This window comes from Sphaeramia orbicularis, chromosome 2, assembly GCF_902148855.1.
Source record: "Sphaeramia orbicularis chromosome 2, fSphaOr1.1, whole genome shotgun sequence".
Lineage (NCBI taxonomy): Eukaryota > Metazoa > Chordata > Actinopteri > Kurtiformes > Apogonidae > Sphaeramia > Sphaeramia orbicularis.
In genome coordinates, this window is record NC_043958.1 from 10,979,717 (window position 1) to 11,000,086 (window position 20,370).

Consider the following 20,370-nt stretch of genomic DNA (forward strand, 5'->3'; position numbering starts at 1 on the left):
CTTATTCCTTCTTTTTTCTCCCTTGTGCTACATCTCAGCCTTTTTTTTTTTTTTTTTTTGCTGTGAAATTGAGTTAACATAGTTTGAAGTATTAGATATCAAAATAAGAACCAATGGATGAATCCTCCACCCACGCCTTCTACCCTGCATTATTAATACACTCTAAGTGAGGCTGTTTTAACTCCGATTAGCACCGGGTGGGTCTTTCCTCACTGCAGTTTTCATCTCTCACGCCTGCTCCTTCTTCTTTTCAAGATGCATCGCTGCGAATATCAGCCATTAATGGAGGCTGATTTGGTCCAAATTGCTGGTATGCGGCGCAGGGCATATGGTGAGGAAGTCGGATAAATAGATTTAATTATGCCCGGTGGGGAAAACTTAGGACCTGCTGGCTGCTTTTCATTATTGAGCGGAGGTGGGCGCTTCGGAAAACAGGCCCGGCCGGGGCTGCTGTCAGTCACGACAGGGCCTTTCCAAGCGGCCCGATGTGACCCCGGCGGTCCATTTCGTAGCCCGATCCGCACTTCCGCCGGGAAACTACTACACCGATTTGTTGTCTATTTTTTGCCGTGGATGTTATTCTGTCTATTTGGAGCCTAAAATACTTTCCGAGTAGTCTCACCGTGAAGCAGCGCCGCGTTGCCAGAACAGGAGAAGGAGGCGCTGTGTTACATCACAGCCCTCTATAGTGTTAATCTCCTCCTCTGTCTCCCATTCCTCTCAGTTTGTTGCTTTCTCACTCACTCACTCTCTCTTCTCTCTGTACTGCAAACTCCGTCGAGATATGCACACTCCTCTCCAAATACATACAGAGCAATCTAATTACTGCGATAACATTTCTGCTTGGCTGATTAACTGTTTTTCCTGTGCCTCTGAACGCAGCTGCATTGCTTCTATATATTCCTAAGCTTCTTATTCCTCCCCAGGCGAACTGCACTTTCACAGGAGCTTTGGCTCACCCATCCATCTCGTCTTCTTTTCTTTTACTCCCTCTTTCTCTCCATTCTTCCCCGGCTCACTCTGTTTCCCCCCCACCTTTATTCTCGAAGGCAGATAGGCTTTTTACCAGCTCTCACTTTTTTCTGGCTCGCGCATTTAATTCCTTTCTCACTTGTTCTCTCTTGGTCTCTTTCTTTTTTCTTTTTTTTTTTTTTTTTTCACCACATCTTGCTCTTTTAATCATTCTCTGAGGAAAAAGGTATATTTGGCCTTTTTTTTCACTTGCTGTCTTCTGTTTTTCTTCTGTTGGAACACATTAAGCCAGTTGTAAGACTTCACAGTGCGCTGTCTGAAATAAGGCCTGATTATGTCTTCACTTTTAGAGACGCAGTGACCTCATCACACCTGTTTTAGTCTCTATGGATCGCTTTTCTCATTAAAACCCTAATAGCTAGTTAAAGTTGTGTCATTTAAGTTAGCATTTTAGCAACTTTTTATAGTTTGCTGCACCTGTTGATCTATAAATTGAGACTTTCCCAGAAATCCCAGTACATTTTAAAATTAGATTTACTGTCATACATTATCTTTAATGGTTTTGTTTGATTTACTTCCTACTTTTTGGTCACTATGAAAGAATGACCTTCGATCATTCGTATACAAAGTTTGACATTGTTACTTAAACGCAAGCTGCAATTAAAAATAAAGTTGTCCTCCAAAGAGGGGTGGTGGTGACAGGTTAAGAAAAAAAAAAAAAAAACCTTTGACCTATTTTTCCCAAAATGTACTGACATCTATTCTGGGTCACTGCCAATCTATAAACTCAATTTGGTATGAATTCAACCAATACTTTTGCTGCTAGAGCTTTAACAAATAAATAAACAAACAAACTGCCCCAAAAACAATACCCCTGGGTGACGTGGTAATAATCAGAATTACATTTATTTAAAAACTGAAATGATCAAGTGATTTTCAATAAAGTGCAGGTTAAATTTCAGGAAAAAAAAAAAGAACACATTAAGCTAGTTGTAAGACTTCACAGTGCGCTGTCTGAAATAAGGCCTGATTATGTCTTCACTTTTAGAGACACAGTGACCTCATCAAACCTGTTTTAGTCTCTATGGATCGCTTTTCTCATTAAAACCCTAATAACTAGTTAAAGTTGTATCATTTAAGTTAGCATTTTAGCAGCTTTTTTTAGTTAGTTGCACCTCTTAGTCTATAAACTGAGACTTTCCCAGAAATCCCAGTACACTTTAAAATTAAATTTACTGTCATACTGTCATATTTAATAGTTTTGTTTGATTTACCTCCGACTTTTTTGTCACTAAGAAAGAATGACCTTCGATCATTAATGAACATTTCCAGTTGTCACTGTCATACGTCCATGATCAGGGGCGCCGCTGCCAATTATGGACCCCACGACAGCATAGTTGTTGTGGACCCTACAGAAATTGACTATCTTCTCAATCTGTTGGACCGGGGATGGATGAATGGGTGGGGTTCCATAAACACCGTCACTTACAATACCATGAAAACGAAACTTAACATTCTTTCAACGTTCACCTCCTGACTTGTACACCTTTCGTACACATCGGATCTTACACTAAATTTCCACAACTTCTATATCCACTGGGCCCCCTCCACTGCTCTATGGGCCCCCCTCAACTACTGGACCCCATGAATTCGTCATGTTTACCCCCCCCTTATCGGCGCCCCAGTCTATGATGACCTGTACACGTCCTGTCTACCATTCAGAGGACTTGGCACAGAATATCTATGAAAATCTTTACCCTCCCATTCCAGTTTCTCTCTTCTCCCGCTCCATCGCTGCAATAATGTGCAACCCCACTCACTGGTAGCACAGAAATGCAGCTAGCATCGACAAATGTTCGACTCAAAGCACAAAACAGACCGTAAAACAAACTTTACACATGATTTTCATTTACTCGTCTGTTAATGTGAAGTCAGCATAAAACAGTTTGGTTTTTAAACTAGGACTGTCAAAAAGAACACATTAACGCAAATTAATCCACCATCATGATTAATCTGATTAAAAATTTTCATACACCTTTCCTATGACATTCCCCACAACAATGTTGACTTAATTCTGCATATTTGCCAGTTTTATTCATCTTTCAGTTTTGGCTGGGTGGGTAATAGATTTTTCTATGGCATGACAAACTCAAAGCACATATTTATCACTGCTACTGGGATATTAGAGTCGTTACAGTCACGACCCTGAAACTGGGAGCATACAGCCGCTTAAATCATCTTTATATCCCCTCTTAAAAGTCTCATTTTTATTACATTAGTGGATTTGTTTGCCCATTTTATTCACAGCCAGTCAATGGTTTTCATTACCTTTTTTCATACATTTTCCATTTTCGTGTCTTGTTTGTTTTTAGTCTGTCACCTGTTGCTCTTTGTACCCTTCACAAATCTTTCTCTCACTCATCTACAGTTAATGAGTTTCCTGTTTCTTTTTGTCTTTTTCGGGATTCGGTTCTTTAAATCCCCTGCACCCCTTCTCCTTCTCTGAAACAGACAGGATGCCAAAGCTGTTTCATTGCCGTGATGCGTCTGCCGTCGTTGCGTGGGGCTTTTGCTTCTGTGCATACAGCGCTTCACCTTCAACACTGTATGTCGAGGTGTTATTCACAAGTTTCCTTCAAGTCTGCAAGCGTGTGAGCTCGCACACATAACGAACACACGTCAATTAATTCCTCGTCCTTGTCCTGGAAACACGACTGCCTCCAAACACGCGAGCAGACACGCACCTCCTCTTCCCTACAGCGTTCTCACATCCCTTGTTATGCCTCGCGATAACCAGCCACCCACCGGCTCCCTGCTGCAGCAGATAGGAGAGCTTATTAAGACTACACACACTCATCTCACACTCCATGCCGTCGGAGTTGTTGTCACAGTTGCAGAAAACAAAACGCTGCCTCTGCACAGTGCCGAAGCAGCAGGCTGATTTTCCTAAGTCGTGCGGAGATGCTCGAGATACAGATGTTTAGTTTCTGTAAATGTTAAGACAGTTGTGTTGTGTGTTGTAGTGAAGTGTGTCTCGTAGGGGGATGATCCCTGGGCTCTGTCTCGGCCTCTCCCTCCTTCCCTGGAGGGCTAATTGCTCAGGTCATGTTGGTGACCTGATCACCACGCTGGCTAGCTGTGATCCCTGTGTTTCATATAGAGCCTCATTAGAGCACAGCTAACTGAATGCTCCGCTCCCTCCCTCCTGCTATAATGAGACAGACAGTAGCTGTAGTAATTACACGCAGGACTTTTTTTTTTTTTTTCTTCACATTCTTGCTAATCATGGTGTTGGTTTTGTAAAGTGTAACAGTCATTGTCAGTGATGGCTGAAATGATTTTTCAAATGAGCTTCAGCCTGTTGAGATGATTCTCTGTGGCATTGTGATGAATAAAAAACCCTTCACATATTGATAATAAGACTGATGGATCCCAAGATTTAAGTCTAGTTTTCGTCACTAAAGTTGTACTTACAAGGTAGTGACACGAATAAAACCCTTTTAAGACTATCATTATAACAGGCCGCCTAGGGGTCTTCAAAAACAGACTCTGAAACTATCTTCATGGAAGCCCACAAACATGCATTAATTGTTTATATTGAACCTTTAACCCTTTAAACCCTAAAATAGTCCGCCTGGACTGTTTTTTTTTTTTTTTTGGCTAACTAAAAGATTAGAAAATGTGCTGTGAGTCTGTTTGCCCATTTTTCCAGACCACTTTTTTCCAGATCTTTCCAAATCTAGCACTTGTCGTACTCGTACTGATACTTGTCTTCATCCGCTTATCTGGGTCCGGGTCGTGGGGGCAGCAGCCTCAGCAAAGAAGCCCAGACAGCCCTCTCCCCAGCCACTTCCACCAGCTCTTCCGGAGGAATGCCAAGACATTCCCAGGTCAGCTGAGATATATAATCCCTCCAGCATGTCCTGGGTCAGCCCCGAGGTCTCCTCCTGGATGGACATGCCCGAAACACCTCCCCAGGGAGGCGTCCAGGAGGCATCCTCACTAGTAGCCCGAGCCAACTCAACTGACTCCTCTTGATGTGGAGGAACAGCGGTTCTACTCAGAGTACCTCCCAGATGTCCAAGCTCCTTACCCTATCTCGAAGGCTGAGCCTGATCACCCTGTGAAGGAAACTCATTTTGGCCGCTTGTACCCGTGACTTCATTCTTTCGGTCGTTACCCAGAGCTCATAACCATAGGTGAGGGTCGGAACGTAGATCGACCAGTAAATCGAGAGCTTTGCCTTTTGGCTTAGCTCCCTCTTCACCACAATGGACCGGTTTAGCGTCCACATCACTGCAGATGCAAAATCTACCAATCATTTTCAACTTACTGCATGTTATAATACTGTTAAAATGGCTTCTTCTCCATCTTCTAGTACAGGCATGAGTGAAATTACTGTAATGATCCAATAAAACCTTTAAAGCGCAACGTCTCAGGTTTCAGAAACTGTTGGAATTTTTCCAATTGCACGAACAGTGAAAGAGTGACAGCCATCCAAACTGCATATGAGCAGGGTGTATCAGCGGACACGTCAGGTCTTAAAGTGTTAAAGTCTTATATAACATAAAACTCCATGGGGCCTCTCACCGACTCCATTTACATGCACAAAATATTCCAAAAGAGTTTTCTTCGCAATAAAAGTGTCAGAAAATGTCTTTTTTGCCAATTCTTTTGCACCTTTATTTTCAGGAAGAACTTAACTTTCAATATCTGGCCATTAATTATCAGTATTATAAATAATAAATCCTTAAAACAGTGTTTTAGAAAAAAAAAAAAAAACAGACTTGAAGTTTTTAGCATATTTATTATCAGAAACAAGTGTAAATGTCCATAATGAAACTTTCTGAGATTGCAGAAATAAACTTTCAAGTATTTTACATCTGCTCAAACATGCTTTTTGGTCTTGAACATTCAGTATCCATATTATGGCTTCATATTTTTTGTTATTTCTGGGCATTTTTTTAGCCTGTGTGGAAGTCTCTGAAACAGTTCCTCTCTACTTGTAATAGCATCCAACATTGCTGCTGTAAAGTATTATATAGTGTCGTTGAGGTTTGCATGTTTTCATTTTCAGGTTAATCTCTTTACATGATTTCATAGAGGCTTGTGAACAAATATTGCAGTTATAATTTTCAGTGAATAAATCAACCCTGACGCACTGCAGTGTCACCGGTTTTACTCTAATGGGATTTTATCTTGAGAATCGACGCTGACCTGACAATCAAAACCCAAAAACATCTCAAAATGGCATGACTAATTTCAAAGCCTTTCCTTCTTCTGTCTCTCACTACTCTTTGAAATTGCCCTGAAATATTTAAAATCTTGACTTATTTTTCAAAGAAACTTGAAGTATAGGAGCAAACATGCCAGGAAAAACACCTAGAATCCACTGAATTCAACACAAAAGGGTGAAAACAAACAAAAAAAAAAAACGACCAGCGTCTTCTGTCAGGGTCCTGGGCCCGCAGAGGTGATGGTGGGGCGACGCCAACGTCAGCGGTGGGCTAATGATGACAGCGACACAGTAATAATGGTTCCCAGTAGCTCATGTGACAGTGGGGAGTGTATTAAATGGGACACCAGAGCAGCCTGACTTCACCCGGACCCCCTACCTCTCCTTAATGAGAGTTTGATGGAGTGGTTGTGTAGGTAGATAATGCTAAGTTAATGAGATGTCCTATTCCATGAGACTGTTTGCAGATCCCTATAGAGTTAGTGTGTGCGCGCTGCCTGTGTTGATGTATACTGCTGTCGGTTTCAGTGTGTGTGGCTGCTTACCTGTGTCTGCGAGTAATATATTGTTTTGTGCAGTTGTTTTTGTCGGTGTGAGGGTTGTTGTGCAGGTGTGGTCTCATATGTACTGTGAACACTGTGCAAGATTCTGATACCTGAGCTGTTTTTTTATTACTTTTGTTTTATATTCGACTTTTTCTTCACAGTTTCAGGCTCTTTTGTTTAGTGCTGGGCATGAATAATTATCATGATTAATGAAAAGTCATTATTTTACAAAGTCTGACTTAAAATTGAAGAAATGCACGGATTTATGTTTGGTTTTGTAATGTTAAAGTGATTAAAAAATGCCATATTATGTGTAATTAAAGCAATAAAAAAATCTAAATATTTGGGATTTTACTTGTCAGTGTAATAAATCTTAAACAATTCTGACAAGTACTGAGATAATGTTATACTCAGAAAGGACAGAAATATTGAGACACAATATATAGCTTAAAGTACTTCACATTTCCGTTGATTTGACGTATTATTGTGATAAAAAAAAAATGTTCATGTCAGGATAAATACGCAATCAATATGTAAAGTTTAAAGTGGATTTTTATTCCAGAATGAGACTTGAATAAACCAGGCCATTATGTGTCATCTCAAATGTTTTTGAGGCCAAAACATTTCAAAAATCAAGGCATAGAATGTACAGAAATAAATAAAATGATGAACGTGGACAAGTTAAACAGCAAAACATTGAAATATTTGATGTTTGTGTCAACAAATCAAACCCTAAAGATGAAAAAATATGAGTTATTACGATTAAATTGTGCACTGTATGGACAAAAATATTGGGACATATCACAACTACAGCTTGTATGACTTCCAGTTTTTGCTGATTTGAAATATTATTATGAAAAAATGTTCATGTCAGTGATGATGTTCTTATGATGATAAATGTCAAATTAGTATTTCCTTTAAGTTCATATGCCTATTTTTTTTTTTCCTAAGTAGTTACTAATTGTCTAAAATGATTACTTATGGTCGGAACATGTTGCATATTCCAGAAATCGAGAGGTAGAACATTTAAAACAATCTAAAAAAAGCTGTTAATGTTCAGTAAAATTAAGTAAAAACATCCTGAATCATGTTGTCAGTGTTTAAGATGACAGTGTAAACAAAATTAACTCTAAAGATGAAGTAAAATGTTTATTGCAGTGAGATTTATCACAATATAAACATACATTATTTGCAATTATTGTCTTATTTTCCTTTAGTTATATTTGCAATGAAACACCTGCATTCAGTGTGTCCCAATATATTTGTCCATATAGTGTATCATAGTAATTATAGCCACTGGTCTCCAAGGACCATTATTGCAATTTAATACAAAAAGGATGGAGCTTTATATTAGTTTTCATCAGTTTCAGTGTCTTTTTTTTTTATAATACACAGTATTTTTTAGTGATGAGATTAAAAAAAGTCAGGAAAAACAGTATTTTGTATTGAAAAATAAACAGAATTCACCATTGTATAATTGTAAATATTAAGGATAGATGAATAACCATCCATAAAAGACAATTATAATGTGTTACTTTGCTTTTGTTTGAAATAAATGGACCTGTAAGATTTTTTTCTCTATAATCTTAGTGTGTTTTAATTTTGTAAACAGCCAAAACAGCCTCTCATCCATAACCAAAACCCTTTATCTTATGTAGTTTTAGTCCTTTCATGTGGTTTCTTCTTCTATCAGGTCATAGTGTTGTTACAGTACGTGCATATGCGTACTGTATCCTCATTTTTTTCCCCAGCTGCAGCCTAGCTCTAAACAGGAAATTAACTGTCAGCTTTCCAAAAGAGTGACGGAGCGGAAACTGTCCGGAGCGAGAGACAGAATTAATAAACCAAACAAAGAACAGAGAGCGAACGGGGGAGAAAAAAAAAAAACAGACAAAGGGAGAGGAAAGGAAACAATGAGACATCATTAACAAACAGTTGCCTCGCATTGACGGGAAAAGATGGAAGTTTGGGCGATGAAGAAGGGATAAGATAATGGGAGAGTGGGGGATAACCACCTCCCTCATGGCAGGTATATGTCTCTAATTGGGGAACCCCCCCTCCCCACTCCCCCTTCCCCACTTCTCCTGTGTCTTTCCCGTTTCCTTTTCCTTCCATCTTTCCTCAGACAATGCAGCGAGAAAAAGCAGCATACCTAATTAATGCAGATATAATGATGGGTCCGACTGAGGACCTCTGCCCCCTTGGAATGTTGATTAAGGCGCTATATGCCTGTGTGTGCAGAGGTGGGGGGGGTGGTGGTGGCTGTGTGTGTGTGTGTGTGTGTGTGTGTGGGTGTGGGTGTGTGGGTGGGGGGGTCCTGTAAGGCAGCTTTGCCAGATAAACCTGGAATTCTGGCTAATCATATATTTATGTTTAATATAATTATATGTCTATTCATGCATACTAAGATTCATCACGCTGATATTCCTTTTCCAACAATGCTAAATTCTATACGGTTATCACTGAGGTAATTGCTAGTCTGCTTTTAGAAACAGCATATGTGGGAGTGCTACAAAAATCAAAACAGTTCCAAGGAGAAAAAAAAAAAAAAAAAGAGGACGACAGCAACGCGACAGCACCCACACTGTTTCTGTGGCAAGTGATCTCCAGGAAGAAGTGCAGTGTGAAAACATTACAGCAACACTCCACCTGAATAAGAAAAAAATTAAAAAAATAAATAAAAGGAGTTGCAGTTGGCAGATTTTAACTTCCTCAAATGGCTCAGAGATGAAGGGGAGACTGTACTGGAAGGCAATTTTGATTAAAGGGGGGAGCTCCGCATATTTAACATATCAAGTAGGTGCAAGTCATGCAAAGTGGTATTGCATAATGTTTCCTGCTGATCTGGAGGAGCTGCTTCAAGTCCTAAAAAAAAAAAAAGTCAGCCCTGTTCTGTCCTATAGTGAGGTGAACTGGGTTATGTTAGAGGACCAAAACACGGTATTTGAAATCTCTCTGACGGGACATTTTAGAGACAATTTGACACATCAGTGTTGCTAAATGACCCTCATTTTTACTTTTAAATTCATTTTTGCTTTAGTTGGACCATAAGGGATTATCCAAAACAAGGAGCTACTTTATACTGAAATAAATGTTGGAACTGAAATCAATTAAAGTTTGTCCTCCGATGGGACATTAGTGTGTTTTGACCCTACACTATTTAATAGGAAGTCAACTGAAGGCACTGTATTAAAGTATTTCTACTTTACTAAAAGTATCAGTACACTGTTTAGAATAAAGAGCGCCGAAGTTACAAGTTGGGTTGTACAGATATGAGCTGAATTTATTTACAGTGATGGGCCGGTGGATTTATATGACCACTAGAGGGAGTAGTGAGTCATTCTCTGGTAGTCCTTCTCCCGTGGAAAACTAATGCTGCGTTCCAGGCAACCCGTAACTCGTGTTTTTCCAACCTTCTACCACTCAAAATGCACTGGAATGTCAGTCAAACCTGTGACTTCCCAAGTGTTAACTCGTACTAGATCAATGTACTCCCACTTCCGAGCTCTGATGTCACATACCCGTGAAACAACAATTGCGGCCCCCATGGATGCGGTGTTTATGCAAATTGTTTATTAAAACAAGGTACTGCTCTGACGTTATTTATCCGCTAATGTTCTGCATAATCAGCAGCTACTCTAGCATTAGGGATGTCCCGATCCGATCTATAGATCTGTATCGGCTGCCGATCTGACATTTTTTAGAAGATCGGATTTAGTCACGAGATCAGGCCGATCCGGGGGGGTAGGCAGGTGGGTGTCCTGCCCCCTCAAATTAAAGCGGGAGGCTGAGAGGAACTAGTAAAGCATCTGTAAGTTTCACTTTCACTCTGCACCTACTCATTATGAGGTCCGGTTGTGATGCACGAGTTGGGTTTTTTTCAACCTGCGGGGCTTTTGTGGAATTATTTGACCCTACCCAACCCGGCCCGCAAATAAACTGACGTTCTTTTGATCCGCCTCAACCCGACCTACAAGGAACCCGCTTCACATCACTTACGCATGGCACCAAACACACCCCCATTTAATACCTGGATGGGCCTGTCCATAGACACTCTACAACAGTGGCAAACATAAGGTTCTAATTTGTCCCACAGTATGAATTTGGAAAGTGCAAAAATTATACTAAAGTTATTAAGAGCCAAAGGTGTCATACTTGTTTTAGTTCAGGTTCCACATTCAGCCCAATTGGGATCTCAAGTAAAATAATAGGATAATAACCTATAAATAATGACTCCAAATTTAAATCAAAATTTCACTCTAAAAAGTTGGTATCGGATCGGTATTGGATCGGTATTGGCAAAAGTAATCCCCCAAAAAATGGGATCAGATCGAAAGCTAAAAAATCCAGATTGGGACATCACTATCTAGTGTTAGCTAGTTTTCAGTCCATCGAGGACAAGAATAAATTAATACCCAATACGTATCCAAATATACAAATAACTTAACATAAAAGGTATAGCAGCCTCTCTTGCCTTATACGCCATTTTTACTCCTCTGTTTCCCTCCCTGAACATCAGCCCCATACGCCATGCTGGTTTGTTTACATCTAGCTTCCAGAATTCCTTGCACTCAGGCAGTTTAGCGTGACTTGCCTGGAATGCTACAAAGTTGTGAGTCACGGTTTGAAGTCTTGACTTATGGACTCAAAAACCTACCTGGAACGCAGCATAACACCACAGGGCCTTTGAGCAAAGTGTCAGAAAGTGACGCAATGGGATGAGAACCATGAAGAAACACGTTTTAGAGTCAAAGAAAGTGACAAAGTGATAAAAGTTTGAATCAATGTTGTTGTTTTCACCACTGGACACAGTTCGAAATGAAAAGAATGGAGTTCGATGCTGAAATGGCAGCATTGTTTTTACCTGAGAGAGTGACTTTAGCCCTTTAACAACGGCAATCTCTCCGCCACTGCGTTTTGCATTTTACAGCATTCAAATGACTGTAACTCTTGAACCGTTAGCACTATCCACAAAATTCGAATGTTATCTGAAAGCTGAGATCCTGAGCTTTCTGATGCTGTGTAACAGTAGCAATGTTGGACTCTATTACAAGCATACAAGAACTGTTTCAGAGACTTCCACACAGGCTAAAAAACACCTGGAAATAGCAAAAATTTATGAAGCCATAATGTAGATACGGAATGTTCTAGACCAAAAAGCATGTTTGAGCAGATGTAGAATAGTTGAAAGTTTATTTATGCAATCTCAAAAAGTTTTGTTATGGACATTTACAGTGGTTTCTGATCATAAATATGCTAAAAACTTCAAGTTCTTTTTTTTCTTTTTTACTAAAACTAAAATTAATTTATCAGACTTTAACTTTTCTGCAAATAACCCAGGAGGACATTACAGTTACCATGAAATATATGTCCATTGTGGTTTTGTTTTTAGAGCACAACTATTTTTCCACTTTACTGGTTATGTGTTGAAGGGCTTTCTTTTATTATCGTGTCTATTGAACATTTCAAATCATATGGTACTGACTATCTACTCAACTCAATAAGTCAGTGAGGCTAAGATGGCATCGATGACAAGTACCATTTTGCAATTTAGTGGGAGCCAGAGAGGTATGGCATCCTTGTTAAATAAGTTTAACCAGGCAAAAAAACAGAAAATAAGCAGAATATCCAAGTTATTATCGTTTATGTCGTAATCACACTGTAAGTAAGTAAAGTAAAGTAAATTTTATTTATAGAGCACTTTTCACAGACAGAGTCACAAAGTGCTTTATCAATTCAAATCAGAATCACACTGGTGTTTTTTTTTTCTCCTTCGTCTACCAATGAGCTCCAGTAAGCATAAGAAAGCCTCCCACGCTCCTGCAGGTGCTGATCATTTATTTTTACTGAATGGATCTCTTCTCAGGTTTCGGTGTTTGGAGAGCATCTTGCACTAACAACTACCAGGTTGCAATAACAGGTGCAACAACCCTAAAAGCACAAAATGGAGATTTTAACCAAGCACACTTTTTTCATTGACATCAGAACCATGTTTTATGTTCTACAGTCATGGAAAAATTATTAGACCACCCCTTTTCTTCAATTTCTTGTTCATTTTAATGCCTGGTACAACTAAAGATACATTTGTTTGGACAAATATAATGATAACAACAAAAATAGCTCATAAGAGTTTAATTTCAGAGCTGACATCTATCCATTTTCCAGGGTTTTCTTGATAATAACCAAAATCACTTCAGTTCTTACATCAATAGCTATGTTGTACTGACAAAAACAGTGCTTTTAGGCATTCCATGTTTTCTTTTCTGTTTGTTTTAGTCACATGATACACACAGGAGTTTTTACTTGACTGCATAACCATTGTTTTGAAGACTTTTGATGGTCTAATATTTTTTTCCGTGACTGTATACTGTATCTACAACCTGACAATGTGACCTGCATGCTTCAGTTTGTTCTTCTGTACACAAAATGAGAAAATATCTAATGAGCCAAAGTAAAAATCCCGCATTAGTAGATGAAGGGGTGTTCAGAGGCTATAGGTTGACGGCCGAGTGTTGTAATTATTTACACAGCCCCACAGGAAACCCTAACCCTAACCAGAACGTACATACCTGAGTTAAATACAGTATCTAAAGTGAATCACCCAGGTCACCTGTCTCTTCTTTGGCTAGCTTTCTGACCTGCTGTCCACACACAGGTACAAGTGAAGTAAGTAGATTATCTAAAAACAACACTAATTGGTTTGCAACGCGGTGCCAGACAAACATGGCATCCCTGTCCAGCTCCGACGCTGCGCAAGGCTTTTGGCCAGGCCAGCAGGTTCCCATTCAGGCCACGTATCTGCCTGTAGCAGTAATGAGAAGTGCCTCACTGTTAATGAGATAAACACAGACATTAGATTGGCTCAGCAGGAGCTCAGAGAGAAGGAGAGGGTGAGAGGAGAAGAGAAATAGGTTGGCGGGTGAGACGGAGGAGGAGAAACAGAGAGAGAGAGAAAAAGGAGATGTGAGAGGGTGGTGGGTATGGTGAGAAAGATGTGAAGGAGAGATTGAGGAATATGAAATATTTAGAGGAAAGGCTTTGGCTAATTTCTTGCAAGTGTGAAGTAGAGCTTCATTATAACTCGAACAGAGGTGACGAGTGTATTTTGCCTGTAAAACGAGAGAATAAGCGAGGCAGAATGATAATGATGATGGTCATGATAGCAAAGTTGATAAGAAAAACATAACATGCTGTGGTGGAACAGCTATTTTATTGGACAAAATGTTAAAATATTCATGCTCCATATGCTGTGTGACAACTGTACTCCTTTTTCATGTGCCAACACACCCTGGATCATCGTTGCCTGCTGTGACATTCTACCCATATCTATCATTAAACAGTCTTTTCCCAGGCAAAGCCACTAATGAATGCACTAGAGTTAGAATGAGTTTGTCTCACAGTGGGCAAGTGTATATTCTCAGCGTTTCCAAATGTGATAGAAGGTAAAGTGTGTCTTCATGTGTTCTATCAGCTCCTGTAAGCTCTCGTGCCTGAGTGAAGTTTGTTGTTTCATCATAAAAGCTTTCAACAAGATCCAATTTGCACAAAAAAAAAACAAAACCTTTACCTTTAAAGTAAAAGTGCATTTGGCAGCGAGCCAGCCGTCCTGTGTTCTACCTGAGATTTTAAGGTCAGAACAATGAACAGGAAAGTGCAGAGATGTACTCACAGGCTCATTACACGATCACTTTTTTCCAAAATGCTGAATCATCCTCACACTCACTTTGCATTTGTGTGTTTTGTGTGTCCGTCAGGTTTGGAAAGAAGAAGGAAGATAAGAGCAAAGATGCTGCCAAAGCATCAAAAAGCAAACTTGAGGCTCTGAGTGAAGAGGAGTTGGACAGGATCCCCGACACCAGGGACAGGTATGAAGGAGACCTGATAAGACCTCCGTGTATATGGAAATGGGCTTGATTTGTATTCAGAAAAGGGTAAACAAAATCATAGGTTGCTGTATTTATAATCACACTCTCATAATTATCATCAATTTATTTGATTGCTTTACATCAATGCAGTGATGTTTAACACCAGTCGGGTGTCAAGGACCAAGAAAGATAAAGAGACGCAGAATAAAATGAAAAAATAGGAAAACATTTTTAAAAATGCAGATGCTCTAAATGTTTATAAAATGTTAACCCAAAAAGACCCAGTGGTACTTTTGTGTCAGTTCCCAAATTAATTGTTCTCTTTCTTAAGTGATTTAATAACATTTATTATAATATTATCCTCTCAATTTAGCATTTTTTTTCAGTATAAATCAGGTATTTTCCTATATCTAATGTATTGATAATGTAGATGTTCATAAAATCTCAGATTAAAGTTGAGGGTTATTACATGAAAAACTGTAAAAACTGAAGAAAAAGTGACTTTTTTTTGCAAACTATACCATTAATTGAACATAAACCAAGTGTGCCCATCCAAATCCATGGGTTTTACTGCTGAATCAATTTTGTAGAAGATGACAGTGCTACAGAGCCTCTGAACGTCCAAATGGGTCATATCTGATGACCATGAAAAGATGACAAACTGTATTTTACATCAATTATTTACGTGGATTGATAGGATTCATGGATTAACAGGTATTAAACATTTTATATCAGTAGATGGTTTTGGTCACTGGTGGATATTTGGTTCTTTATGGGTTAATAGCTCAAAAGCTAATCAAATTAAAGACAATGACCACAATCTAATGCATCATTATGTTAAATAACAAATGAAATGAAACAACATACAGCTGCAATTTTAGCAACAAGTCAAAACTAATAACATTTATATTATACAAACAGCCCATTGTACTTGGTCTAACCAATTGACCACAGTGTTAACTATTAATTATTTCAAATTTTCCTCATATTAGTATTTGATTTCATCTTTGCAGCAGTAAAAGTCATTAATACTATTTTTTCTCTGGTGTTTTCAACATTTTCACCTTTACCCGTGACCCCACTGACTCAAATTGACATCCATGAGTTCCATTATGCTTCACGTCAGATACATTAATACCACAGCTCCACATCACTTTGAGTGAAGGAAGTACAGATGACATTATCAGAGTAACTTGTGAAGTGAAATGAATGTTACATGTCTCTGAGCTACGAGTAGCTACTCATCTGTTACCGCTACAGTCCTGACATAAAGTTAATGTGAGAGATGGAACAGGAAAGTCTGCTGTTAGTTTTCAGTTAGATTCTCTTTTTACAGAAGTGGACCAAAGTATAACGTAACAAAATAAAGTAAAATAGCATAAAATAAATCCTAAAGATAAAAAAAGCATTTTAAAACAACCACAGTGGACCCCGAAGACTAAAAGCACAGTGAATAAAATTAACCAAAGCATTAAGAAACAAAAAAATCAATTAAGTAAAACAAGATCAATCTAAAAACAGAAACAAAATGTTGCAAGAGTGTAAAAAAGCCAAAGATTATGGATAAAATACTGTGATACGTCATCCCTACAGTTTGTAGGACTCAATAATTATGATGATAAATGTGAAATCATGTGATAAAAGCTGAGCATTTGGCTCTGAGTGAATATTGAAGACTATTATTATTGTGGTTTTAAACATTTTTAAGGTTGGAACTTTTCAGAAATCCCGAAGTACAGCAATAAATAATGATTAAAATGATTTAAAAATGAAAAAATATGCATAAGTAACACAAAACATTGAAAAATGTGTTTTATTTGACAATGGAAGCAAAATAAACCCTAAACATAAAAAATTATGATAACGGAGATTAAAAATGTTACCACACCAGCAGCATTCCTACTGATTGGAAATCATGATAAAAGTGTCAGTTGTTGTCAGTAATAATCAATATTTGTGTGTAAAGGATGATTTTTCCACCTGAATGAGAGTTGTAGAAACCAGAAGGTTTATTTTGGTTTAAAGTGATTATATATGGGGACATTAATTTCTGAAATCTAGAAGTAAAACATTTAAAACAGTTATAATGATGAAGAAGAAAACCCTGTTAGCAATGAAGTACCTCAAAGAAAAATGTACAAATTTGAGGCCATAAATGTTACAGGAGACTTGTTCTTTCATAATATAATGTGCAAAGAGAGGTTTTAACCCTTTTAAGTCTGCCAGTATAACAGACCACCTAGGTGTCTTCATGTTTTCTATGCAATAGAAGTGTCCAAAAATGTATTTTTTGCCAATTCTTTTGCACCTTTGTTTTCAGGAAGAACTAAACTTTCAATATCTGGCCATTAATTATTATTATTATTATTATTATTATTATTATTATTATTATTATTATTATTATTATTATTATTATTATTAATAATAATAATAATAATAATAATGATAATAATAAATTCTTAAAACAGTGTGTTTTAGTGGAAAAAAAAAACAACTTGAAGTTTTTAGCGTATTTATTAGCAGAAACAACTGTAAATGTCCATAATGACACTTTTTGAGATTGCAGAAATAAACTTTCAACTATTTTCCAATCTTCTCAAACATGCTTTTTGGCATTGAACATTCAGTATCCATATTACAGCTTCATTTTTTTTTTTTCCAGGTGTTTTTTAGCTTGTGTGGAAGAGCTCCTGTCTACTTATAATTGAGTCCCACGTTACTGCCATGAAGTGTCATAAAGTGTTGGAAAACACAGGATCTCAGCTTTCAGATGCCATTGGAATTTTGTGGATAGTGCAAACGTTTCAGGAGTTACAGTAATGTGAATGCTGTAAAGTGTAAAGTGAGATTGTCGTTGTTAAAGGGTTAAAAGGTCAAAATGATCACAAACTCTTCATAGACTCTAAAGCTCCACATGTAGATGATTTTCATCTGGTTTTGTGTATCTGTGTGTAAACTGTCCACACTTCTAACCCCCTTTCCTCCCATAGCTCTGATCCACGCTACACCGAGATCCACCCGAGTCGTCTGACCCCCGACCCAGCTTCGCTCCCTGACGTGGAAGACGATGACAGCGACCCCAACTACGCCCGCATCAACAACTTCCGCCAGCCGCCCTCACCCCAACCGTTCATCAGCCGCACACCTTCACCTGCCGCCGTGGTAGCGGGACCCAACCCGATCCACGCTTCTGCCGAGGACCTGGAGGGGCTTTACGCCAAGGTCAACAAGACCAGACCCCCACCTGGCGTCCAGCAGAATCTGAACCAGGCCGACAGGTAGGAAAAGACTGTTTTTCTACACTTGGAGGTTTTTCTCATCATTTTCACTCACCTCACAAGCTCAAGATGCTTTTCCATCTGTGCTTCCATGCACATGAATACAAGTGGGTAGATACACAAAGTAGTGTGTACAGGTGTGTACACACAAGGTCACAGACCATGGCTTGAGCGGCGTGAGTGAGAGTATTTGCACATATCTTTATTCACACTCTGCCAGTCGGCTGGAAAATGCATAAAACATGAACGCACGCTCATACTGCACTAACACCCGTATGCATATAAACCCACACACACTTCCACAGTAATGCCATGCATGATTCATGCGGCTCTTCTGCTAATGTTTGGGGTCAATTTGACCTCTGTAAATCTTTAAAATTCACTAAAAACACACTTGTTATCATTTCTCACTTGATAATATTCAGAGTAATATCTGATTAGTTTCTGTACAAGGTGATGGGTCTTGAAGTGCAGTAGAAGTTAGTCTGGGGTCAGTTTGACTGTCAGCCGTCAAATATAGAGAAATATTTGTACTTTGCATATTTTTTCATTTTTTTATTCTGCTACTGTACTCGGCTGATTTGAAACTAGCCTTGACAAGAAGAGGTGGGGATCTGTTCTTCATCCTGTCCATATATAGTATATTCCACTGTATACACACACAGCGCACAAGTCTACCTTTGGTCAGCTTTCTTTACTCTAAAGTCTTGGAATTATTGTCTCTCCTCATTTTGCTTTATTTTCTATTTATTTATTTTTTTTAAATATTTACTTTATTCAAGAAAGAAAAAGCAATATATAATGCATTTTAGATAATGTTTTGAATTGTTTTTCTTAGTTTAACCAATCGAATCCCCTCCCTCCCACCCTCCCCACGTACATACAAACTACCACTAAACATGAAACAAAACAAAACAAAAAGGGGACACACACACACACACAATATAATATAAATCATGATATGGGTAAATTAAATAAGGGACACTTTCAAAATGAAGTGTCCCTCATTTTGCTTTCTGATGCATTTGGGTTAACAGTTACTACCTGAAGAGTTCCACAGACATTTGGAGATGCTCAGGAATACCATGAATACCACTATGAAGACAGTTTGTTTCTGCTGCATATTTATAGAGGACATTAAATGCAACATGCAGATGGTTGTACCTACGAATGACCAAAATCATTCATACCTAAATCGAGTCTTTGTTGTAGAATAGCCTCTCTGGAATTTCCAGTTGAGAATGATCCCACTCACTATCCTCTCTCCTTTAAATTTCCAGTTTTCATCCCTTGTGAAAGATCCCAAAACACTGTCTAAATGACAACAAAATATGCTCCTAAATAGTACGGTTTGTGACAGAATATATATCATTGCATTGGACAGCTCTAGTAGCGGATCATTACATCAATACCACGTAAACTTAAAGGTGGGGCAGGAGATCTTAGAAAAACAGTTCGAGCAAGGTACATTTTAAAAATACTCAATGCACAATGCACGGTTCCTGCACGAAGAGGGGTATGCACAGAGGGGGGAGGTGGGAGGGACAAATGGCAGTTGAGTTTGATAGACATGTCACCGTTCAATCATTTGGATCGGGCGCTTAAAATGATTGGATGGTGTTTTTTCAGTCCTGTCCATTCCACAGGTGACTAAATTTGTTTTATTTGGTTGTAATCGGAGTGAGAAGGGAAATTTAAGCAATATAGTAAAAAAAAAAAAAAATGCTCCAGGAAAACATCTCACACCCCATCTTTAATACATAAATTTACACATTTAATACAAAATTGCCCAAAATTAAGCCCATAGTTGGACAGTAAGCTAACGAAATCAAATAAATCGTCATGTTTGAATTTGAGTTCCAAGTCCTCGCCGTTGACTGAAGTCTCGGAGCTGCAGACATCAGCGGTTGGTGGGTTTGTTCACGCTGACGCTCTGCCATGCTTATGCTGCACCACATGCTCAGTTGGACTTTGGTCAGGTGACTTGTCCAATATTAATTAAGTTTGGCCGTGAAAAACCCCACGGCTGCCTCGTCTGTATGTATGACTTTGCTGTAGTGATGCTTTGTTCTAAATTGTATTGGACTGAGTTGATCGGGGGACATTAGCATAACAGTTTTCTCAGTTTGGTGCCCATAATACTTTGTCAAAGTTACCATACCTTTTCTAATATACAGTATATTATCAACGCCGAAGGTTTAAGAGGCGCTCTCTGTGTAGTGTGAGAAAGAAAAAGGATTCTAATGCAAATTTATCATATCTGTCTGAAATAATACAGACCACATTAAAACTTCCCTCAACTTAAACTAAACTCTCTGACAGAAATTACTATTGACTTGCAAATCAAAAACTAAGCCCCAAACACCCAGTCTCATCCAAAAAAAGAGAGAGGATACAGAAAGAGGTTGGACATGGAAAAAGGAGACAGATGGGAATGGAAAGAAGTGACAGACGGAGGACGAGGGAGAAGAGAG

General features: G+C 38.6%; 1 protein-coding gene across 2 annotated transcripts in view; it reads left to right on the forward strand.

The window, feature by feature from the left end:
- The window catches only part of pard3ba (par-3 family cell polarity regulator beta a), a 351,893-nt gene that overhangs the window by 241,939 nt on the left and 89,584 nt on the right, over window positions 1-20,370 (forward strand). For both annotated transcript variants that reach the window (XM_030155442.1, XM_030155450.1), the window contains 2 exons: window positions 14,508-14,618; window positions 17,609-17,896. In XM_030155442.1, the coding sequence (XP_030011302.1) occupies window positions 14,508-14,618; window positions 17,609-17,896 (399 nt within the window). The remainder of the gene's footprint in view (window positions 1-14,507; window positions 14,619-17,608; window positions 17,897-20,370) is intronic.